We start from the raw sequence: 24,322 nt of genomic DNA, 5'->3' as shown, positions 1-24,322 counted from the left end.
AGACAGAGATCCAATTTGGCCATGCCTCTGCCATCTATAATTGGTCCCAAAGCACTACAGGTTCACAATGACAATTACGAGGCGCAAAACAAAGGTGATTATATGCAGGCAAACAGTGTACATGTTCGCACACACCCTTAAGCAGGAAGTTGTACTAAAGAAACAAAGGTTTTAAACAAATACAGCAGGCTGCAAATAATCTCAAACCTGTCAGAGACAGCAAACAAAACAAAAAATGCAAAGATCAAGATCAACTAGAAAAATACAAGTGTTTATTAGATATTGTTTGTTAAAAAGCAGACATTTGCACAACTTACATGCAAACAATTATATAAATATAACCCAGGTTATTACAGCTCAATATTTCAAATCATTTACAACAAATTTACAAGAGCAGGAACTCAATAAAGAATATTACTGCAATGATTACAGAGCAAGTTCAATTTCCTCTGGGGCAATCCTTCATAGCGACAGGGCCCAAGTATCTTAGGAAATTATACACATCAAGTTACATACATGTTCCTTGGCCACTTTTTTAACATTTACTTTTGAATGGTATTTTCACTGTTTAGTGAAATCTCTTTTGGGCTTTGTGTTGACAGTGTAGTATCCTGGCAAGCAACTCACAAATGGCTTTCTGAAAGGTAAAATGATGAAGGATGGATATTTCACAGATTTCACCTCAACCTTCACTGTGATTAACAAAGTTATTTATGTTGTCCCAGCATATATCTATGCCATCTCAAGGCATTGCTGTCACAGCTGCTTCTGTCTTCCAAGTTTTCTGCAACTGCTCATCTCTGCAGCCCTGGAGAAGGTCTAGCGTCCTGGACTGCCCAGTCTCTGCTTTAGGGCCAAGTACTAGAGGAACACAGAAGCAAAATGATTAAAATCAGTGTTGTTTGTTTTGTTTTTACACACATATATATAAGCCTTATAAACCAGTGATTAAAAGGAGCGATTATGACATTTCTCCATACAACATGCTAGAACACAATGGAATAAAACTACAAAACTGCTCTCAACACACGTTACACTGTAATAATATTTGGCAAACAAGCAAAACTGGCCCAAAGCTGCCAATATATAACCCAGCATCTACAACATATTAATGGCTGCAAGCACATTATGACATATTAAATGGTAAATCATGAGAGTCAAGCTACTGAAGCAGTTTGTGTTTAATGTCAGGAGTAGCTTGCTTACTTTTTTCCTGCTGGCTATTGCCTGTTGCAGCCACAATAACTCCATGGCCAGGTTGTTTCTGCAGAGCCGCAGACCTTCTCGAGTCCTGGGCATTTCCTGACTGGGCATCCTATGCAGGGATTCTAAAACAAGAGAGGAAGTAATGAAACATATGGTTAAAATGTAATAACAATAGAGTACATTGTATTGTAAATTAGAACAAACACAGGACAATATTAAACAACAAAGAAAACAAATTTAAAGATATGTGGAATCTATTCCAGTACTTATACAATAAATCCAGTAGACTTATACAAACAAAATCCTTTGAATAAATGCACAATTTGTGAGGAGCTTTTAAAACAGAGAGGCCCTGAATCTCAGATGGCGTCAGGCAGCGCATTCCACAGCCATGCTGCACTGCGGCACAAATGCCTGTCCAGTTGTATAGAATTAGACCTCACACAGCACCAGCTCATTGTGCAATAAGCTCTCCTACCCGTCTGAAGGACCGCAGAGCCAGAGTCCGGAGCTGTGCTGTCCCACACTGATGTCACATCAGTCACACTCCCCGATTCTCTTCCTCCCTCCCAGTCGGCGGTCTCAGTCCTGTTGCCTGTCTGAACCGGGCTGGTTCTGGGGTCACGGCTGGGCAGCACATCCTCACACCCCTCCCTCACTGGGGTGAAGGCATCTGGTCTGTGCAGGGGCTCCTGCTGTTCCACAGTCATCGCGGGCGACCCCCTGCAGGAGCTCGCGTCTCTCTCTGGCTGCAGTACTTCGTAAGTCGGGCGCTGTTCGCCCACGAGCCCCTGAGAGATGGGTCCTCCTGAAGGCTGCCCCTCCGCTGCCGGACAGTTGCTGTCTTTTGACTTGGCCTGTCTCTGTAAGAAGGAAGCAAAGTAGTCAGATCTGCCCCGGTTTAGAAGATCTCTGTTTAAAGCACCCTCTTGCAACAATACTAAGTGGAAGACAGATACAATTTTAAAACCATGAGATGTGCAAGGAGAGCCAAGTGTGGAGGACGTCAGTGGTCCCTGCTCTTGCAGACTTTAAAGGAGTGTCCAGTTACACCAGTTAGTGGATCAATAGGGATTATAGTCCTACATTCCTTGCACCAGTCCAGTAGTGGAGAGTATTTACTAACATACTAATAATTCTTTAGAAACCAATACATATAATTTAGCATTTTTGTTTTATAACATTGACAGAACAATAGAACGAAAAGGCATGAATACATGAATGCATAAACTGTCATGCCTTACTGTAACTCACCCTCTGTATGAAACAAGGCATGGGTATGACGTGCCCACTCCACTGCAAATGGCTCACACTCCCGTCCAGCTCTCTCACTATGTCTTCATAATCGCATCGTAAAGAGGAGAAGCGTCTCCGGACCAGAAACCCACGAACATGCGCCTGGAATATAGAAAAGCCCATTAAAAGTGTGCATGTCGTCGCTGTCTAATTTACTGCAAAACTAATGACACGGAACATGTGTTGCACGTTTATCTCGATCAGCATCACGCAAACCAGCCTTACTGTTTGTGTTATCAACATTATACACGAACAAGCGTAACATTAGTATTAACACAGTTGTAAAAAAGCACAAAAAAGGGACACATGAGCTCCTTCAAACCTGAAACGCAGTTACCCGTCTCTCCAGCTCTCGCCCCTCCATTTCAACCCGGAAATCGGAGCTCAGCTACTTCCTTAGAAACAGCATAAACTTCCGGCGGCAACAAGCCACAGCAAAGAGACGCCGACATGAGAGATCAGGTCACAGGTCTGTACAGGGATTTGGTAAACCCATACGTTATATGTTTATTTGTTGTACAAGAATTAATGAATAGTTACTGAATGGCAAAATTGTGGACGACTGGGTGCAATAAATAAACCTGTCAGCAGATGGCACTAGAAACGTTTAATTCATGCTAAGATGTCTTCGAAACAAAAAGGTGTTTAACTTGGCTACTACGGGTAAAATATTCTTTAGACTGTATGATGTAAGTGTATTTATAGTGAGACAGACACTTTTTTTCTTCTAATCATTAAAATGGTCTGTGTACACCAGTTACATGTTTTTAACCCCTCTCTCTGTGTGTGCATACATTATGCTGGTGTAATTCTGCAGTATGGGAAGGTTTATATTTGTGAAGATACGTCTAAATATAACAGTACTTTTTGATATGTAGTCTTTTTTATGATAGAATAAATATAATAAGTCTATAGTAAGCATTAGGACCATACATTATTATTATTCTCACCAGAATTAGCACACAAGATATGATCAAATTAATTAACAAGCCTCTGCAAGTTCTCACATGCAGACTGAGGGCACAACCACTAGAAAGATATTTTGGTCTCTGGTCTTCGATTTGTCCGCCAGCTGCATGAGCAACACATCATCACCCAAGTCTGGGAAATGTCAGTGCTGTTCATGTGAATAAGCTCTCAGAGACCCGGACATGGGGGTACAAGAACTGCCGCCTCAGTGGGTGCTCTGGCTTGCGGCCTGCGTCTTTTGTCTTGACTGTGCCACGCCACACCTGGACATATAATATCCCTATGGCTGACAAGCCCAGTGCAAGCCCTTACTCTTTTATTTATTTCAAATGGTGCCCAAAATGGTAAGTACACACATTGGGCCCAATCATTCATGCACCGAAAAAACACTGCACATCTGAGCCCTTTCCAACTTGCGAATGAAGGCAGATGTTCAGGTGTGCAGAACTTCACCCTTACAGCACATCGGTGCAGTCTGGGGCCTTTTCACAGCCTTGTAACCGAGATTAAACAAACCCCCAGGCCAAAGCCAGAGATACCTGCTTTAAAACGATGTCAGGCCGGTTGGCTTACCCACACATCGCCTTGGGAGTATTTATATGTTGAAGGGTTTACACCTAGTAAACATGTAAAGCATATTTACCTAAAACAAAATACAGAATACTCACATGGTTGTCTCACACAGTGCTGAGTGGCTGTACACTGTTTTATAACATACATTGTTTTGTGAATAATAAGCAGAATTAGTATTGGATTTAATTGTTTATCATTTTGTATGTTTCGTCAAAGCTAATTTATGCAATGCCAAAAACATTGAAAATAAAGACAACTCAAAGGTATTTTTGTTAAATTGATTTAAAATGAATATAAACCCTTTAAATTAGAAAACACAACATTATAATGTTAATTACAGAGTGACATGAGTGGTTAGGAGCTATTAGTACAATTGTGGAAAGCCTCTTTGGGGTCATTTTCTTCACACTAAAATAATTAAATCTAACTAACAAAACTGAGATCTATGCAACGCAATTATAGAAGGACTCAACTACTGAATAAGTAACATCACATAATACGCTGGAAGCCAAAATTATTTGTTTCCTAATTGAATCTGTTTTTTTTAGAATACTATGATACATATTAGACTTCTTTGCTGTCTAATGTGGAAGTCTTTTGCTTGGGTTACAATAGTAAGTCTTAGATACAGTACTTAATCTCCCAGTATCTGTCAGAAAATTCTGCAAACATATTAGAACATAAAGACCAGATTTCAAAGCATAGCTGCCTTAGTATAAACAGGCTTGTGCCATGGCTCTAATCCTATTTAAATCTGCATTACAGCTAGCCCTACATATCGGTACTCAATAGAAAGTACTTGTTTCCTGTAGATGACATATGTAACAGATTAACAGGACACTTTTCAAAGGTTTCTGATGTAGTGAAAATGTCAATCTACAAAAATAGTTTTTAGTGAAAAACAATCAAACATACAAACAACAACAACAAAAATAAAGACATAAAAGTCACTCTCCCCTGCCCACGCTGTGTCCTGGTAGTTCTGCACAGTTTAACTTTTACTTCGACTTCCAAAAAATGGGAAGTCAGTTTTGTATAACTTCAAACTTCACAAAATCACACTGTCACCATTTAAAGGTTAGTAACACTAAATAATTTACAGCAGGCAGCAATTCAAGCCTGCCAACAATGTCTTTCCTTCAGAGGGTACAGAATTACAGCACACTCTCGATTTTAAACAGCCAAGCTTCCAGCCTGAGGGATGTGCAGTGAAAAATGTCGACTTTTTTAAAGTCTTCTGCATGTTTTCTAGTAAAATATTACAGTACAAGTAACAAACGTATAACATAATAATCAGTCAAATACAGTAAATACTTTGACCAGGATACAATGGCAGCTATGAAGAAGAAGCAAAATACCATTTCAAATCTCCACGTGTAAATAAAAGGACAGACAATACTTAATATGAATCCCTTTAAATACATATTAGTTTAAGGATGATGCAAGATGTCTGACTTGAGCACTGACTGTTCATATCATTTTCACCAGGAACATTCAATTTTTTTTAAACACAATCAGAAGGCTCTTGATATCCATATTGTTACTGTGCATTTTCTCTCATAAGAAGAAAAATACATTTTTTTTGTGCTTAACTGGTTTAACAGCACAAAGGCCTATTGCATAATAGATATTTAAAGTGTTTTTTAATAGGCTTAAAAATAGCAAGGGCAAATTAATATTTTATGCCCTGCAGAAAATGAAATGATGCCCATTGGCCACAAATGCATTTTCTTCCATCAGTCTCAGTTTGTTCAGTTTCATGGAAAGCTAATAGCACACCCAATTTAAAAATAAAATGTGCTACATTATTGGCGAGAAGTCAGACGTTTGTTTGTTTAAAGGATGATAACAGCTACAGTGGTCAAATAATATGAATCTTTTAAAGCACCTACTGAAGTGTTTCACAGTATATCCAATTATCCACATTACTCCCACTGAACGCAAGTCACTATTCTGTCACGTTCACGCTCCATTTAAAATAACAAACTGTCTGTACTCTACACATACCATGCGCATTCCACCTTCACGGAGCATCTACTCATATTTCAAAGTCCTAAGTATCTGCTTTAAAGTTTTAACCCACAAAAGAACACACATTATACTGCCCCGCCTACAACAAAACCACAACGTCTCCCTTAATGTGTAAACATCATGTCAAGGATTTGAACAGATAATCTCCAAACCATGTGCAGTCAGTCATGCACAATAGGATCTTTCAAACAAGTATCCTGAATATAGTAGACAAATAGATGTTTACAAAGCATTCCTGAGAAGAGCTCTACTAAAAGTGTAAAGTCTATCTTACATCTACACTGGGCCCTATATAGTATATATAATGACTCTATAAATTACCAAATAGAGCCTTGAATTGTACCTCTGTAAAAATGCTTTGCGGTCAAGGTAGAGTGAGCCTGGATTTCACTTTAACCCAAAGGCTTCTTTTAGAATAAGGCATCAGCTATGTGCTTCATCACAGCTTGCAGCAATGAGATACTGGATGGATCGAGAATGTGACCAACAGCTGGTCTTTAAGCTTTAACTGTCCAGAGAACAACCAGTTCCCTGTCTCTTTCTGCTCCCTTTTTCTACTAACACGACCATCAAATTTTTCCCTGGAATGATGCTTTGACAATTGTGTCGGCAACTGATGCAAAATAGGTGAAACGAGTATTCATAATTAACTTGGTGAGGTCATTATTTTGAAACCATCTAGTATACAAATGGTTTGCAAAAATATCTACTAAGAACGGCCTGATAAGAGAGTATCTGTGCTTTGTCAATAGCTTTTGTGTTACAGGTCGTTGCATACATTGCCTAGCATTGGCAGATTCTCATGCTATTGAAATATAATCTTGATAGCTGCAAGTCCGTTTCCCTCCGGGCCCTTCTCTTCTCCATTTTCAGCCGTTCTTTTCTTCATCACAGCCCATTTCTTCAGGAAGCAGATGTCTTGGGGACGTCTTGGTTCTCTGCTAAGTGGAGCTTCTGTCTGTAATGATTTCTTCTGAGGAAAATGGTCAATTTCAGAAACACATTACAAGGTTATCACAAGACTGTGGAAGGCCAGGGCAGGGCTGCACATGAGCAACAGCATCCACAACATCTGATTGATCTGATATGATGCAATTGGATTAAAGCATACATCTGCAAAGAAGCCACCCACACCGGGGAAATAATATGAAATATAAAGGATACATTGAGTTGCTGAGCTCTTCCAGCTGTGGAAAACAAAAATACATGTTAGTGATTGATACAGAGTATATCATTTATCATTAGTTCACTGCTTCCAACAGTGAGTAGGTGTGATCCTTTTCCCTCTTTTATTCAGAACACATGTCCATTCCTGCGGTAAACTACTGCACTGTTGTTAACTGTTATCAGCTGTGTCGCTATCTGAGAGAAGCAGAAAATAGGGCTGTTATCAATGCTTTAATTCCGGTGCAAAGGTACTGAACCAAGCAGGCAACAAAGACTAGACTATTTAAAATAAGCCTTAAAAACGAGGATCGCCGTTTCCTCTCTGGGTATGGGCGGCCTCGCTCCGATATGAAGGTCAGCCAGGGCACTGCAGAGATGTCTTCTGGGTTTTGCTGCACTCAAGCTCCTGCCTGCTTAAATGATCTAATTATCTGATTAGTTGGGCAACTTTAATACTTCTCTCCTGGTGTGCCAACTTTTATAAGGATATCTGACCCTTCCATCCAGTGTCTCTTCATGCCTATCACAGAGAGACATATTTCTCTATGCTCGGCCTGCTGCTGATATAGTCTATCTACCTGAACAAGTACCCAAAACTGGGCAGGTCTGGGACAGTGCTAGCTGGCTTTTAGATTATACTAGGACTAGGAGCAGTTGCAGGACTGGTCTGTAATGTCACCTTCCACATCATAATAGCAAAAGTAATGGGACTGGTAGTGGATTAACCCAGAGGTAACATGATAGAGAGCTTCTGTCTTGCAAAAAAGAGAATGGTCACATCTCTGTATCGTGGAATTACGGACAGTAATTGACTGCTTGGATTGAAGTAAAGCCATCTCTGCAGTGCCCTGGCTGAGACTACGTGGGGACTTGATTGAAGTCTTCAAAATCATGAAAGGCATCGACCACATCAAACCAGAGGAGCTTTTCCAGATCAGCAGGGACACACGCACCCGGGGACACAAATGGAAATTGGGCTTCAAGGCATTCAAGACAGAAAACAGGAGACACTTCTTTACACAGAGAGGCGTCACAAGCGATGTGGTTGAAGCTGAAAATTTGGGAACATTCAAAAACAGACTGGATAGGATCCTTGGATCACTTATTTATTAATGGACACCAAACGAGCACGATGGGGGGGAATAGCCTCCTCTCGCTTGTAAACTTTCTTATGTTCAAATTTTAGGGGGGGTTCCTGCACAGCTCCAGGGAGCGACGTGGTGAACGCGACGTGGCCCTGCTCAGAGTCCTGCACTCAGCGGCCTAAAGCCCCTCTGAGGGGAGGTCAGAGCGCGCACTGGGCTGGAGACCTACATTGCAGAGCAGGTGCTCCAGGTTGTGGTCGGAGGCGGACTTCCTCTGGTCCTCCGACAGCTCCTCCACGTGGCTGTCCAGGCTGAAGTGCAGCCGTGCCAGCTTCTCCTGCATCTCACGCACATGCTCCAGCTGCTCGAAGGAACACACTTTCCCTGGGGGAGAAGGGGACACAGCAGGCAGCGAAATATATATATTTATACACTTTAATTATGTAACGTATCAGTTGTTTGGATTTGTATTGGAATACAGCAATGACGCTGGAGAGCCACAAGGACTGGCTTTCAGTGAAAGTCTCATTACAGCTCTCCATCAACTGAACCAATTTTGGACTCTTGATTTGTCAAGATGAACCTGATCTTCATCCACTGACTGAGGGACCAGGACCTGGGCTGCAGGGCTCTGATATACACTCACCTAAAGGATTATTAGGAACACCATACTAATACTGTGTTTGACACCCTTTCGCCTTCAGAACTGCCTTAATTCTACGTGGCATTGATTCAACAAGGTGCTGAAAGCATTCTTTAGAAATGTTGGCCCATATTGATAGGATAGCATCTTGCAGTTGATGGAGATTTGTGGGATGCACATCCAGGGCACGAAGCTCCCGTTCCACCACATCCCAAAGATGCTCTATTGGGTTGAGATCTGGTGACTGTGGGGGCCAGTTTAGTACAGTGAACTCATTGTCATGTTCAAGAAACCAATTTGAAATGATTTGACCTTTGTGACATGGTGCATTATCCTGCTGGAAGTAGCCATCAGAGGATGGGTACATGGTGGTCATAAAGGGATGGACATGGTCAGAAACAATGCTCAGGTAGGCCGTGGCATTTAAACGATGCCCAATTGGCACTAAGGGGCCTAAAGTGTGCCAAGAAAACATCCCCCACACCATTACACCACCACCACCAGCCTGCACAGTGGTAACAAGGCATGATGGATCCATGTTCTCATTCTGTTTACGCCAAATTCTGACTCTACCATCTGAATGTCTCAACAGAAATCGAGACTCATCAGACCAGGCAACATTTTTCCAGTCTTCAACTGTCCAATTTTGGTGAGCTTGTGCAAATTGTAGCCTCTTTTTCCTATTTGTAGTGGAGATGAGTGGTACCCGGTGGGGTCTTCTGCTGTTGTAGCCCATCCGCCTCAAGGTTGTACGTGTTGTGGCTTCACAAATGCTTTGCTGCATACCTCGGTTGTAACGAGTGGTTCTTTCAGTCAAAGTTGCTCTTCTATCAGCTTGAATCAGTCGGCCCATTCTCCTCTGACCTCTAGCATCAACAAGGCATTTTCGCCCACAGGACTGCCGCATACTGGATGTTTTTCCCTTTTCACACCATTCTTTGTAAACCCTAGAAATGGTTGTGCGTGAAAATCCCAGTAACTGAGCAGATTGTGAAATACTCAGACCGGCCCGTCTGGCACCAACAACCATGCCACACTCAAAATTGCTTAAATCACCTTTCTTTCCCATTCAGACATTCAGTTTGGAGTTCAGGAGATTGTCTTGACCAGGACCACACCCCTAAATGCATTGAAGCAACTGCCATGTGATTGGTTGGTTAGATAATTGCATTAATGAGAAATTGAACAGGTGTTCCTAATAATCCTTTAGGTGAGTGTATACAGTCAACTAGACAGTCCTACTACTTAGTACTCAAAGAAACCCTAACCACCTCCAACCCTGAGCTTGAGAAAAGGTGCCTATAGGGACAGGACCGGATTACCAAAAGCCTGCAGTTTGCCGGAGTGGAAGTCGTTGAGCAGGTTCAGGAGCCCCCCCTCCATCTCGCGCACATCCGATACGTCCGTGAGGAAGGAGTGCTGGAGCGGTGAGGACTGGCTGACTTTGCTCGGGCCTGCGGGCTGCGGGGCTCGGGCCTTCTCCTTGTGCGACCTACAGGGAGAAACCGCACCAGCCCTGATCGTATTGCAGCGTCTTCAGGAAAAGACAGATTCACAGTTATTATATCTCCCCCGCCTTCCACTGCACAGACCTCTTGAACTTGCTCCTGGGCTTCGGGGAGGGCGGCTGGGGCAGGCCCAGGGAGAACGACGCGCTCTTACTGGCGGGCACAGAGAGTTTGCGGGGGTTGACAGGAGGCGGCGGGGGCTGGGCGAGAGACACCTTGGGGCTCCTCTTCTTTCGCTTGTCCTCCATGTCCCCCAGAGTTCCCCTGGGCACGGCTTTGAACGGTTTGAGAGGGAAGGCAGAGAACGCAGGGGGGGCTAGCAGACGGAAAGGGGGTTCAGAGCTCAAAGAAATAAAAACTGTCACTGTGTGACTGCACAAACTCCCACCACCAACTTCACACACACAGCACTGCAGGCGGCTCAGATTAGGAGACGTTCTCAGATTAGATATATTATGTATTGATTCATTAATTAATATTTCCACAGGTGGTTCTCTGCAGTTGCCAGAAAGGCAAAATGCATAAAACCAAAAAAATGTATTATGTTTAATGAAGTTCTTTCAAATGTATTAGCTTTCAACTAAATTAACCATTTATGTTGTCAAGAATTAAATCAACAATTAAACCTGTGGTATTTATTTATAAAACAAAATAGCCACATCAAGACAGTATATAAAATGTCAAATGTAATGTGAAAGTGAATTATTTGCTGGGAAAATGTATTATTGTTGTTATTTCTATTAGCTAAACTTCTACAAAATAATCCTGAAATGGTTTTGTTTTTATGTAAATATTTTGAAGTTTTCTTTTAAACTAAGTGAACAGTATGGTAATTAAAGAAGTAAATCAGTTCACCGAGCATCCAATACAATGGAGACTATATATAGTGCATTGCTTTTAATCACGTCATGTAATCCCAGGCTCATCGTTGTCAAGGATCCGTACTCAGCCCTTTGACAAAGACAGAAATGGACCTGGTTCTTATATCTGGGTCAACCATTAACACACAATCAAAGTAAAGCACTCACATTTTATTCTTTGGAAATCCGTCATTGCTGCATTATTATTTTGTATGCATTTAATTCGACAATAATTAAACCATGCAGTGCAATACGCAGTTCATACGCGGTTACTGTTCGTCGTGTTTGATACGGAACGATCTGGCTACTGAATGTAGTTACATAATTCAATTGCCTTCAGTGTTACCCGTTAAGATCACTGTGATCATCCTTTACTGGCACGCATGTCTACTCTGATTTTTATTGAACCCCAACATCATAGAAAATAAAACAAAACAACGTAGTCTGCTTACTATAAAAATGCGAAATCAATATACAGACAAGCGGATTATTTTCAAGCCCAGATCTATCCATTCAATGAAATACGTGCAGTGCTCGCAGGAAAACAACAGTTTACTCCTTACCGTAAAGACTGGAGCTGCAAAACAAATCTGGGAAAAATAAACGTTAATGATCCCAAAAATGATTCAACACTAGTTAAGCACTTCGGACCGGCAGCTTCTTGTTTAATATTTTTGAAATCCCGTCCAATCGTCCATGCACCTTGCAGATATCGGAGGATCTTTATCCTCATATGAACACAAATAAATCTCAATGCGCGGCGTCACAGCGAGTGCCTGGGAATGGGCTCGTTTGCATATTTAAAAAGACACGCTCCATTTCCCCATGCCAGTGGGGCCGGCGAGATAGTTCCCAAGTGTGTATAAACACAGCAAGTAAATGCAAAACTAAATAGAAAGTCTAATACACTTTAATTGTTATCCCTCACTATTGAAAACTGAATCGTTGATTATTACAAAGTAGTCCCTATACCCTGAACACATACTAGTCAACATCACTTAAATTAATATTCATAAAATAAACCCGGTTAATTGAACGTGTTGCCTTAATTTACATAAATTGAATGGGCTAGGTTACCGAATTTAATTGATGTATTCACATCTGCTCATATAGCGGCTGTGGTTTGGCAGTTTCAGAATTGCTCGAGAACATCCTCTAAAATCAAGTTTATTTTGTAGGTCGTTCTCGAAGCATTCCAAATTCGGAATTCGGATTCGGAACAATCCCTGTGAGCTGCGCTGGGAGCTGGCGGCAGCCCCGCATTGCGCACTGTTGATGCGATTGAGATTGACTTACAGGGACTTGGCTGCTCCTGAACACTGATGCATATTGAAATCCTGCTCCCGGCACAGTGGATGGCACACCCTTGGGTGAACAGCCAGCCTCACTGCATCCACCGCACTGTGGGCACCCGTCCAATGCCCAAGTTCACCCAGCGTCATTTAAACAGGCAGAAAGCAAAGGGACTTGCACCGTAGGGAAATTTAAAGCAAAACCTTCTCCCATGTTTGAGGTTGGTCTCGTTCGTTGCCTTGGTAGAGCTGTAAAGATGCTGTCCCCCAAGCAGAGTAACACAATTGAGTCTGACTAGTAAGACACAGGAGACTGTAGGGAGAGAATACCATGAACACAAAGAAAAAGCCCAATAAAGTCAAATATTTTATTATTTTTTTAACCTAAAGAAACGTGTAGACAGTATGAAAATGACAAAGGAAAAACATACAGAACACAAAAACAAACATGAAAAGTATGTGTGCGATGCAATCTTTGGTACCCGATTAAACAGACCTTGTGTTGACTATATGAAGGAAATATAAAATTAGCCAAGAGAGTGGGGCCTTAACAGATAAAATACAGTGACTGTCACTCACACATAAGTACGGTGTAAAAAGTGCATTAAGGACTCCATCTTTAAGGGCGTGTAAAATTGTAAAAAACCTATAGGAAGTTTCTGCAGCATAAACTGTGGGACTGCACAGATTTAACCAGCCTACAATGATTTCATCCCAATACAAATCCACACGCATGGAAAATATTCCCCTAGGACATGATAAGAGTGTTTTGTTTAGTCAATCGAATGTATTCATGCGAAAAACATTAGTGTCTCATTCATAACCAGACGATACCTCTATATCTATATAACACCTCTATTTACACTTCTCAACCTGCACATTTATTTTTTAATCTTTAAGACAGCGTGTTGGACACAGAACAGTGCTAACTGAATCAACCTCTCCCTTAACACATTTCCAGGAATATCCTATGCCAGAACTCACTGTAATCCGAGTAGCTTCCCAGTTTAACCATTCCACAAAATCATTCTAAAAATAAAAAATGAAAATGAGAAATTTTAGAAAACAAAACCTCCTACTATTACTCCAGATGTGCTGCGTCTCTGCATGTGGCAGCTGGATACATTTACTACAGACATTTACTGCTGCTTACAGATATACTGGAAATCAGTTGGGCAGGGGAAGCAATTACTGAAGATCCACATGCAGTGACGTATACTGTAAATACCCTTTCTGTGTAGCAAGAATCTTCAAGGTAAAAAATAAATAAAAATGGAATGAGTGAATTTGATTGCATAGTAAAAGGCCTGGGTTTCTCTATCCTTTGTTTTGCCCAAGCTGCAACTGTCTAGCGTGAAAAACAAATACAACAAATTCCAAGGTAAGAAAAAAACAAAACACCTTTTTCCTGCTTAGATTAGTTTTTAACTGAAATAATACAACCTATCAATGATTATCACTCCATACACAAATAAAAACAAAAACAAATATTCATTACATTTTTTGATCTCAAAGAAATAGTGATAATGCATATAAAATGCCACATTCAAAACTGGTCACTGAACATTCGAAGTTGCCTGAGCATTAATAAGGTCAGGTGGTCAATGACAGACTGGTACAGTGGTGAAGTCCTGTACAATTCATTAAAGCCCTGCACAAGCACACAGCAGTCAGTGGAAACCTGGCACTTCTAGAACGCTTCGCGGGAGGAACCGTATGGGGATGCATTAATGTGAAGGAAAGCATCTCCAGAATTTTACCAACAGGCTATGCTGAAATGAAAGAGGGAGGGAAAACAAATAGATTTCCAGTTTCTTTTTTCTGCATCCTTTATCAGGAATGTTGCTTGTATTCCTTTGTAATGATGCTCGGAGTACACACTTCTAATTTTGTGGGTCTTATGGTTTAATTATAGAACTACTCTGATAATAATAATAATAATAATAATAATAATACAGGAAAACCCCAAAGAAATATACTTGTCCGTATATGTCAGTTTTCTTGCACATACAGATCTCATTTAAAAAAAAAGAGGAAAGAATACATTCTTACACTGTAGCCGAAGCTTACAATTAGAGAGTGGTGCAAAACTCGGGTAGAATGAGCAATGTAAGGTACTCGCACATTAAAATATACGGATCGAGAATGGAAACTCTTTAATACCCATTCAAACATCTCTGCTGTTCTACTGTCCCTCAAATCCAAAAGCCTTTAGTTATTTCCACAGTAAAATTTCAGCAAGATCCTTGTCCGTGGTTAGGACTACAAATTATTAGTAACAGTTAACTTTTAAACAGATGTGTATATATATAAAAAATTGATAGTTAAGTTCCACAGAACTACAAACCACATACACCCTGCAGCTCTGCACAAACACGCGTTAAGGCAGCAGATAGATAGTAGGGACAGTAGCACTTGGCACACCTTCTGCTTATGCACTGTGCAAACAGAAAAAAGGGTCATCACAACATTCAGCTGAAGAAAACAATCTCCCTCTAAAGTGACATGACAAAACTGGGGAAACGGGCAGGGACAGGGAAAGAATTCCTCTGAAATTCTAGAATGTTTTCTAAGGCTTTATTTTGATGAAAATTCTGCACTGGAGCCACATGTGACTAAAAATTACACTAAGTGCATCTCAGTGCTTGTACAATAAAGGCAGCTCCTTGAACATTATGCTGGTTTCTGCAGGGACTGTTTGTGTAAATAATAAACAAAACAATAAAATAATAATACGTTTCTGTGAAAGAATGATCCTCCCTGGTGAGAATACGTTCACCCAAAACCAAACTAAATCACACTGTACCAGAACACACACCCTTTCTGTGGGTACTGCGTGAGGTGTAGAGATGCGGGACTATTCCTGGCAGGCCTGCATGTCTGCCTCCCCCGCGGTCACTTTCTCCGACTCTGCGGCACAGTGGCACAGCTCTGAGCAGGACTCTGAGGGCACGGGAGGAGTCTCTGTGTCAGAGAGGTCTGGGAGGCTGGCGCTGCAGTCAGTGTGCGGTCCCTGGGGCCCCGTGTCCCCTTGCTTGCTCAGGCACTGAACCTTCTTGCTCAGCTCGTTGCGCTCGATCTGCAGGGCTCGGCACAGCTTCTCCAGGCGCAAAACCTTGACCTGCAGGCTCTCGAACTCCTTATCACGGAGGGTTTTCTAAAGGAAGCAAAACATTAAAAAATGAAATAAAAATTAAATCCTTGTGCGGAGGAAAAAAAAAAACAGGCCCTTTCCCACTCAACTAAGACTATTACGAAGGTAAATGTAATTCCTACATCTCTCTCCCTTTTCTGACATGAACAGCTGCTACGCTGGCAGACATACTTTCACGAAGCATCTGCTTTACAGGTTATATTTGAACACACCATGACTGTGTGGCGTCGTCTTGTTTTACACTGCCTTGGTCGTTTAATTTATTTGCAGGCCACGTACTCTATTGAACGGGCCTGTAGGTCTACAGTGAGGGGAAAAAAGTATTTGATCCCCTGCTGATTTTGTACATTTGCCCACTGACAAATAAATGATCAGTCTATAATTTTAATGGTAGGTGTATTTTAACAGTGAGAGACAGAATAACAACAAAAAAATCCAGAAAAACGCATTTCAAAAAAGTTATAAATTTATTTGCATGTTAATGAGGGAAATAAGTATTTGATCCCCTATCAATCAGCAAGATTTCTGGCTCCTAGGTGTCTTTTATACAGGTAACGAGCTGAGATTAGGAGCACTCTCTTAAAGGGAGTGCTCCTAATCTCAGCTCGTTACCTGTATAAAAGACACCTGTCCACAGAAGCAATCAATCAATCAGAGTCCAAAACTCTCCACCATGGCCAAGACCAAAGAGCTGTCCAAGGATGTCAGGGACAAGATTGTAGACCTACACAAGGCTGGAATGGGCTACAAGACCATCGCCAAGCAGCTTGGTGAGAAGGTGACAACAAGAAACATAAAATAACTGTCAGTCTCCCTCGGTCTGGGGCTCCATGCAAGATCTCACCTCGTGGAGTTTCAATGATCATGAGAACGGTGAGGAATCAGCCCAGAACTACACGGGAGGATCTTGTTAATGATCTCAAGGCAGCTGGGACCACAGTCACCAAGAAAACAATTGGTAACACACTACGCCGTGAAGGACTGAAATCCTGCAGCGCCCACAAGGTCCCCCTGCTCAAGAAAGCACATGTACAGGCCCGTCTGAAGTTTGCCAATGAACATCTGAATGATTCAGAGGAGAACTGGGTGAAAGTGTTGTGGTCAGATGAGACCAAAATTGAGCTCTTTGGCATCAACTCAACTCGCCATGTTTGGAGGAGGAGGAATGCTGCCTATGACCCCAAGAACACCATCCCCACCGTCAAACATGGAGGTGGAAACATTATGCTTTGGGGGTGTTTTTCTGCTAAGGGGACAGGACAACTGCACCGCATCAAAGGGACGATGGACGGGGCCATGTACCATCAAATCTTGGGTGAGAACCTCCTTCCCTCAGCCAGGGCATTGAAAATGGGTCGTGGATGGGTATTCCAGCATGACAATGACCCAAAACACACAGCCAAGGCAACAAAGGAGTGGCTCAAGAAGAAGCACATTAAGGTCCTGGAGTGGCCTAGCCAGCCTCCAGACCTTAATCCCATAGAAAATCTGTGGAGGGAGCTGACGGTTCGAGTTGCCAAACGTCAGCCTCGAAACCTTAATGACTTGGAGAGGATCTGCAAAGAGGAGTGGGACAAAATCCCTCCTGAGATGTGTGCAAACCTGGTGGCCAACAAGAAGAAACGTCTGACCTCTGTGATTGCCAACAAGGGTTTTACCACCAAGTACTAAGTCGAAGGGGTCAAATACTTATTTCCCTCATTAACATGCAAATCAATTTATAACTTTTATGAAATGCGTTTTTCTGGATTTTGTTGTTGTTATTCTGTCTCTCACTGTTAAAATACACCTACCATTAAAATTATAGACTGATCATTTCTTTGTCAGTGGGCAAACGTACAAAATCAGCAGGGGATCAAATACTTTTTTCCCTCACTGTAGTTTTTATTAATTTATTAAGTTCTGGTTCGCTGATGATGAAATGGCGGTATGTGGCATCAATTTCAGAACCTGCAATCGCATGGCCCGTTTATGGAAAGGAAACGAGAGCTGCTTAAGCACTTGAATTCAGGCTCAAGATAAGAGGGTCTCAGCTGGTTTCAACAAGGTTTCAGTTCTTCCCCAGGCTTACCTCCTCAGCCATCTCCAACAGCGCTTTGTTGCTGCTCTCCCACCTCGAGCGGTACATTGTGGTTTCCTTCTCCAGCTTCTTGATCTTTTTAGTCATCTAAATCGAAAACAGCAAAAGGTTAGGCCACTTAACAGAGCTCAGGTTTCACTTAAAATTCTTAAAAAATGTATTAATTCATTTAAAAACAAATGTAATTGTTTACCTTCTCCATCTCCTGTTTAAACGTTGTGAACACTTCATTACTTTTGGAAAGTGTGTTTTGAAACTCTTCAAATTTTTCTGTATACAGTGACAACTAGAGGAAAAAAGGGTGCAGGACTGTTAAAAAGTGGATTGTGCTATATATACTGAATTTAATAGATAAAATAATTCAGTACAGATGACATGACAAAAAAGATTTGCAAAGGACTCCCATTGGATGCACACCATTCCAGGAGATTCATTACCTGTTGCTTGAGATGAACCTCCTGCTGTTTCATCAGCTCACACATCCTCTGGGACTCCACAGCCTCCTTTAGGAGCTGCAGGGGAAACACAGGCAAGTCAGAGGGATACTGATCACCAAGGGACAAAAGCCCTACCTGACGTAATGTATGCTTAAATGGAGCAATGCAGTTTTACTTCTACAGATTCACCCACTCGTTTACTCACTCACCGATGCTTCAAAGAGCATGAAAACAGCAAAAAACTGGTGCCTTTACAAAACTCTTAAGTGGTTGTTGTAGTTATGAATACCCGTGCCCTTTCAATCTGAAATGAATTAATCAACCAGGAAAAGTTGAACAGCTAAGGGTTCGTCAAACTCGGGAATCCCCCGGACGATCACCACAGCCCAGACTGAAGGGGGAACACTCACAAAGTCCTTCTCTCTCTGGTGCCGGTCCTCCGACTCCTTCAGGAGCTCCTGGGCTTGCTGTAGTTTGGCATCAACCAGTTGCTGCTGCAGGTCCTTGTGTTTGAAGACCTTGTCGATGTGCTGCGAGGAAAGGACAGACGTCCAGGGGTCACAGGCACAATTTAATACGACACACCAGTGGCACATATTCCCTATTCATCGATGAAGGTCTTTGAAATACAATCTAGAACAGTATTTATTTTATCCTGCGTCTGTTCAGTGCAGCATCTCTAAACTCCATGCACTGAATTATGCTGCTTGACATATCAAGAGTACCAAAGAGTCAAGTACCTTAAATCACCAAACTATATCAACTTCAGATCTAATTTAGATCCCACTACAGGATCCTTATTCATTTTCAAAGATAAAACACTACCAAGGGAGTTCAAATTCTTCGGCTGTATTGAAAAGCAATGCACTAATGGAAGATCAATCACTGGAGACAGATAACCAGCATGACGCTTCCACACAGTGTAGCTTTAACCCAGGATGTCTGCTTTGCCAGCCACACCTCCTGCTGTGAACACGGAGCAGCCGGCCTCCTCACCTCCTCCCGCAGCTCGTACTGCTCGATCAGCTTCTTCAGCTTCTCCGCCAGCTCCATGTTCTCCTGCCGCAGGCTGGCGTTGCGCTCGTTGTGCTGCTCCATCTGCACCTGGATGTCATTCAGGGTCACCTGGAAGTGTGACGTCACCTCCTTCCTCTTCTCCTCCTCCACGCGGGCGCGCTGCATGCCGTCCTCCTGCATGATGTCATGTTGTGAGCACAGACACCAACAAGCCCCAATACATACAGACCTTCTGCTCTGAGACTAGGACACGGCAGCAAAATCAACATCTTCAACAAGTCAGGGCTCATTGCAAAATTTCTAGAAACTGACAATTGTGTTTTTCAAGCTTTTACAAATTGTACAGTAAAACAGGATGCAGGGTGTGGCGATTTGTGACGGAGTCATCTTGCAGATGTAAGTGTAACAGTATACACTAAGTTAAAAGCAATAGAAATAAAAAATCTGACTGAAGAGGAGGGGGAGAAAAGATGGAAACCATAGTGGAGCCATATCCTGAAAAGCTCCAATGCGTTTTGACTGTACGTGGCTACACATGCTGCCCTGACCTTCAGCGTGCGGTTGTGCCTCTGCAGTTCTCGGCAAAGGCTCTCCAGCTTGCTGCGCGCCAGGATGGCTTTGCTGTGCTCGTTCCTCAGGTGGTCCTTCTCCTGAATAAGCTGGTTCTGCTTCTTCTGCAGGACTCTCATCTGCTTCTGCGAGTTCCTGTGCTCCTCCAGCTAAAGAAAACACGGCTATAATGATCCCTGGATTTTTATTTGTACAGCAGTGGTGACCTGACTTTTTGGGGCTAAGTGTTTTTGATACAGTGTAAAATAAACAAAATACTTTTGGAATATAGCAGAACTTTTGGTTTTAGTGAAACAACTAATTCCTTGAAATTTAATTTTAATTAAATGTAATGTAGATGTATGAATGAGATATATTAGAGTTTAATGTTTGAGGCAGGGGGGGTCGTTTCTCAAGGAATGCTCTGCTCTTCTAATGTTAAGTTTCTCGCAGTCCTCACCAGCTCTGCGTATTTCTTGCAGAGAGCAGCCAGCTTCTCCTCCGGTGTGCTCAGGGTGTTCAACGTCTGCATCAGCAGTGTGATCTCCTTCCCTAAAAGACACAAAACATGGAGTTTTTACGGCTTGTGCAGGAACAAGTTTGAAGTTTTGAAGAAGCCACACTCATTTAAATATTTATAAAATCATTCAAAAACTGAGTTTCTGAATACAAAAAAGTATAAGAATCGTGACTATTCTGCGTTAAGGGACAGAATTGTATTCATATTAGACGTTTCCTTAAAAAGCACCGATAAGATCTTTAAAATCAGGTGACTGCTCAAACCAATACATTCAAGCATACGAAAAAAGTTGAATTATTCTAACTATGTTTTCGTTCCCACATGAATCTAAATTCCCCAAACTTAACCAGGTTTAATGATGCTGAAAAAGAGAAAAGAACTGCATGAAACTAAAAAAACTAAAACAAAACTGCAACAAAGAAAAACATAATTGCATGGCAGTCGGCTCTTCTTACCGAGACCCTTGACTTTTTTCTTCTCCTGGGGCTTCTTCTGGTCTTTGTCCGTGATGTCTCCATTCAGTTTGGGTTCCTCCACTTTGACATCCTCCTTGTCTGCGATGCCGTTGACCTCCAGAGTGTCGATCTCGGGCTCGGGCTCTCCATTGCGAGGCGGCTCTGGCTGCGGCCTGTCCTCCGCGCTGTCCTCCTGGCAGTAGGTGTTCAGGATGTCCTCCAGCTGCCGGCTCAGCTCCTCCGACACATCACTGCCGCTCGCCTCACCGGACGCGTCCTCTGCTGCAGGGAGCGGATGGGACAGGACGGGACATGACATATTATACAGTCTGGGGCCAAACACTGCTTTTCACTTTCTCCCCCCATTACTTTTCTGGATTGGTCAATGATTTAAAAAGAGGCAGTTACAATTTACTGTGGAGTAAAAAAAAATACACCAAAGAATACATGTACTATTATTTCATTATTATAATAATGGTAGCAATGAGGAGGAAAATAGTATGATCCATACCTCTGTTCCCAATGCGCTTACCATCGTTTTTGGCTGGGACATCTGGAGGCAGAGTGCTGGGCTGGGAATTGCCCGCAGGCTCCTGACTCTTGGTACCCTCAGGAGCCCTACTCTCCCCCAGGCCGGCCTCCTCCTTGCAGGTCTGAGCCTCAATAACTCCGCTCTGCTGTTCCTGGCCCTCGCTGTCCTGTTTCTTCATCACGGCACCTGCTCACAGAGCAACAGAAGGATGCCTGCTCAATGGCTGCAAATGCAAAAAGTCACTTCTCCCCCAAACCAGAGAAGAGGATTTTATGGTCACATTGCCCTTGGTTCTAGAACACTTTTTACTGGAATACAATTCTTCCAGTTCTTGAACTAAATAAAATGATGATGGCTGCTGGACTTTGAGAACAACATACTTTACAAAAATACCTTTAAAAGTTGTTGTTGTAGCACAAATCTTATAATCATACTAGCCTGCTGCTCCAATCCATCTACAGCAGTGGAGAACAATTGGACAGTGTAGCAACTCCCAGACGTTCAAGGTCCTATCATGAAAATGCTGTGGATAAATATAAAGGACTGCAGTGACTGACAGAGAGGAGGGAGTTCTCAGAACTATTCGCTGTGTATTTATGAATTGGTAAATACTAAGCATATGGCGTATATTGATTTTCAAATTAAACTTTCAAGGATTGTTACATCACAAATTGCTTACGGGAAAGAAAGGTTAGAGATAGGAATAGTAAACGGTTATGTAAGTGTGGAGAAACAGTGCAGCCCCCCTTTCTTGAGGAGTAAACACCTGTTCCTCCTTCAGACGCCCTTCACGGGGTATTAACCTGTAAGAGGACTTACTCTTTGTACAGGATACAAACTGGATTTAAACGATAACAAAACGACACAATAATGTGATGTAACAATTGTAAATCAACCTGGATAAACATAAAAACGAACACAAGACAAGCACACTTTAAGACAGATTTCTAATAAGGCAAATATATCGGTTCCAGATTTTAAAATACAGTTACACAATGTGATTGATAAACTTCCTAGTCCGACAAGCATCAAAACAAAATGGGACACAACGGTACTCCCGGGTTTACGCGTCCTCTTACCATCTACGTAACGTAACGTGCGTCGTCTGCCAACTGCCATGACTGCCAAGTTTGGACGTTAATTAGCGACCTATCATGTTTTCCCATACAAGCAGACTTCTTGGAGGTCTTAAAAATTGGGAAATCACACTAAAAAGTGCCATAGTTGGACTAGTATCTTGACGATTCGCCGAATGAGGTTTGTGTCAAATTAAGTGACGGTTTTCAACGAATCAACATCAAGCAAGTGGTTTGCAAAGGCGATTAACTTGGCACCCCGTACAGCCTCCCCCCGGGTTTTGAAACGCCTATTACTGACAAAGTTGTACGATCACGATTAAACCAGGTGCAGCGCCATCGGTGACGTATAGCAACACGATTAAAAAAACAATAATAAAAAAGCTAACGAAATCACTTTCTACCGACTGAGCCAAGCCCGCATTTAGAAAGCACGATGAGATAGAAGTGTCAATATTCCCGGGCTGAGAAGTGGTATTATTTTCCTGTAAATCGGAATCAAAGAAAACCCATGTGAATCATGCAGAGAAAATAAAGTAAGTCCGGTGCTCCAGCACCAGAGGCGACCCGGATCACTCACTGCTCCGGCGCCTGGAAACTTCAGGGCTTCGCTTCTGCGCAGAAAAACAGCCTCTTCGTTATCACACGGCTTTTAAGTATCGAAATTACTATTCCCGCAGCACTTACCGGTCGTGTATTACCTGTATCTTCCCAAAACAACTGCAAGTAATTCAGTCCAAGTCTCCGCTGCGCCGTCCGCCAACCGACACACCGGAAATACCGCAGCCACGGCGCCCTGTGATTGGTGGAGTGGTAAGCGGAAGATACCAAGTTTAGTCAAAAGACTGGCCAGGGACCCGCGCTGTGCATTGTGGGTCATGTAGTCTCTTCCGTTACCCTGGAAGGACTCCACTTCCCACACTGCACTGCAGGAGCAAACTTCAAATTTCTCAGAACAGAAAGTAAAACAAAAAGATTTACAAGAAATAAGCCCCAGTGAAAAACATTAAAGAACTTGAACACATATTTAATAATAATAATAATAATAATAATAATAATACGTTTTATTTTAATCAAACCATAATGAAACAAAGATGGGAAAAGCTTTGCATGAAGACAGAGAAAACATGTTTTTAAATATGTGTCCGTTTCCTAAATTCGATTATTCACTCCTCTTTATCTGGCTGTAATCCAGCAGTTTACTGGGACCAGGGGCCGATTGCATACTAACAATGAACACCGAGTTAAGACGGTTGCATAAAATTGTTTTTATTTTAATTAACTGAAAATCTGTGGCTTTTATTGGAATAGCCTATAATGCACAAACATATATACTTTTAGGGAAATGTTCTGAAACTTGCTATAACGCACTCGGACGAAAAGCACGGGACAGAATAAATGTTAACCGCGTCAACCGCACTGTACTGTATGTGGAAAAGAAAGACGTGCAGACACTGTGCAAGAACATCCAAAACGCAAACTTCCGCCTTTAAAATGAAACGGACCACAGGATTGGTTATTGAGCTCTTTGGGGAGGGGTCACGAAGATTTGGGGGCTTGTCGGTGGGCGGGACAGCGGTGAGTGTGTGAGCCAATGGGAGGCTCAGCCTGTCTGCATCGGTGACAGTGTCGCTGTAGGCTCAGGCAAGCAATTTACATAGAAGGATCCATTTAAATTCAAATATAGCCTGGGGGTGAGGAGGCTAACTTTTTAGGCTAAGTCTTAATTTCTATGCAAATGTCTAACTTGAATTAAACTAGTATGTCAAATTCAGACTAATAGAAAGGCTAATCTAATATGGTTTGATGCAATTGGTCCCCAGATAGTGTCCTCCCATATCTCCTCAGGTTTATGTGATGAACAGAGCAGTG

General features: G+C 42.2%; 3 protein-coding genes across 9 annotated transcripts; all 3 read right to left on the bottom strand.

The window, feature by feature from the left end:
* Nucleotides 1–255: 255 nt before the first annotated feature.
* On the bottom strand, nt 256–3,371 carry iqcc (IQ motif containing C). The gene is made up of 5 exons (XM_066717358.1): nt 2,825–3,371; nt 2,461–2,604; nt 1,685–2,069; nt 1,207–1,328; nt 256–861 (listed from the first exon to the last, which is right to left on the bottom strand). Exons 1-5 carry the CDS (start codon nt 2,864–2,866, stop codon nt 820–822), a joined length of 735 nt encoding a protein of 244 aa, XP_066573455.1. The 5' UTR covers nt 2,867–3,371; the 3' UTR covers nt 256–819.
* Nucleotides 3,372–4,310: 939 nt separating this feature from the next.
* ccdc28b (coiled-coil domain containing 28B) lies at nt 4,311–12,823 on the bottom strand. 2 transcript variants are annotated; one of them, XM_066717360.1, is made up of 6 exons: nt 12,635–12,823; nt 10,563–10,794; nt 10,293–10,462; nt 8,557–8,711; nt 7,240–7,262; nt 4,311–7,033 (listed from the first exon to the last, which is right to left on the bottom strand). In XM_066717360.1, the coding sequence occupies exons 2-6, from the start codon at nt 10,724–10,726 to the stop codon at nt 6,979–6,981; spliced, it is 567 nt and encodes a 188-aa protein (XP_066573457.1). In that variant the 5' UTR covers nt 10,727–10,794; nt 12,635–12,823; the 3' UTR covers nt 4,311–6,978. The 2 variants fall into 2 exon arrangements, with proteins under 2 accessions (XP_066573457.1, XP_066573456.1); XM_066717359.1 differs by lacking the exon at nt 12,635–12,823 and adding an exon at nt 11,902–12,109.
* A 161-nt stretch (nt 12,824–12,984) lies between these two features.
* txlna (taxilin alpha) lies at nt 12,985–23,245 on the bottom strand. Of its 6 annotated transcripts, none has more exons than XM_066717353.1 (12): nt 23,138–23,239; nt 21,768–21,897; nt 21,354–21,560; nt 20,843–21,124; nt 20,328–20,419; nt 19,867–20,037; nt 19,298–19,492; nt 18,712–18,831; nt 18,302–18,376; nt 18,058–18,150; nt 17,856–17,951; nt 12,985–15,787 (listed from the first exon to the last, which is right to left on the bottom strand). In XM_066717353.1, the coding sequence occupies exons 3-12, from the start codon at nt 21,550–21,552 to the stop codon at nt 15,488–15,490; spliced, it is 1,623 nt and encodes a 540-aa protein (XP_066573450.1). In that variant the 5' UTR covers nt 21,553–21,560; nt 21,768–21,897; nt 23,138–23,239; the 3' UTR covers nt 12,985–15,487. The 6 variants fall into 6 exon arrangements, with proteins under 6 accessions (XP_066573450.1, XP_066573451.1, XP_066573449.1 ...); XM_066717354.1 differs by having other exon boundaries at nt 21,813–21,897; XM_066717352.1 differs by lacking the exon at nt 21,768–21,897 and having other exon boundaries at nt 23,138–23,245.
* Nucleotides 23,246–24,322: the final 1,077 nt, after the last annotated feature.

Source organism: Amia ocellicauda, chromosome 11 (assembly GCF_036373705.1).
Source record: "Amia ocellicauda isolate fAmiCal2 chromosome 11, fAmiCal2.hap1, whole genome shotgun sequence".
Taxonomy (NCBI): Eukaryota; Metazoa; Chordata; class Actinopteri; order Amiiformes; family Amiidae; genus Amia; species Amia ocellicauda.
Note: the sequence above shows the minus strand (reverse complement) of the source record. Positions and strands in the feature narration are given on the sequence as shown.

Bases quoted from the DNA above. Each gene is read 5' to 3' on its own strand.
- ccdc28b (XM_066717360.1), bottom strand. From the start codon at position 10,726: ATGGAGGACAAGCGAAAGAAGAGGAGCCCCAAGGTGTCTCTCGCCCAG. The intron at 7,263-8,556 runs GTAGGTCTCCAG...TGTTTTCCACAG, and splicing joins TGGAGCACCTGCTCTGCAAT to CTGGAAGAGCTCAGCAACTC. The intron at 7,034-7,239 runs GTATCCTTTATA...AAATCATTACAG, and splicing joins GAAGAGCTCAGCAACTCAAT to ACAGAAGCTCCACTTAGCAG.
- iqcc (XM_066717358.1), bottom strand. From the start codon at position 2,866: ATGGAGGGGCGAGAGCTGGAGAGACGGGTAACTGCGTTTCAG. The intron at 2,605-2,824 runs GTTTGAAGGAGC...TCTATATTCCAG, and splicing joins GACGGGTAACTGCGTTTCAG to GCGCATGTTCGTGGGTTTCT. The intron at 862-1,206 runs GTAAGCAAGCTA...GTGTTCCTCTAG, and splicing joins CAATAGCCAGCAGGAAAAAA to TACTTGGCCCTAAAGCAGAG.
- txlna (XM_066717352.1), bottom strand. From the start codon at position 21,552: ATGAAGAAACAGGACAGCGAGGGCCAGGAACAGCAGAGCGGAGTTATT. The intron at 20,038-20,327 runs GTGAGGACTGCG...TGTTTTCTTTAG, and splicing joins GCAAGAAATACGCAGAGCTG to CTGGAGGAGCACAGGAACTC. The intron at 18,151-18,301 runs GTAATGAATCTC...TTTTTCCTCTAG, and splicing joins AGGTTCATCTCAAGCAACAG to TTGTCACTGTATACAGAAAA.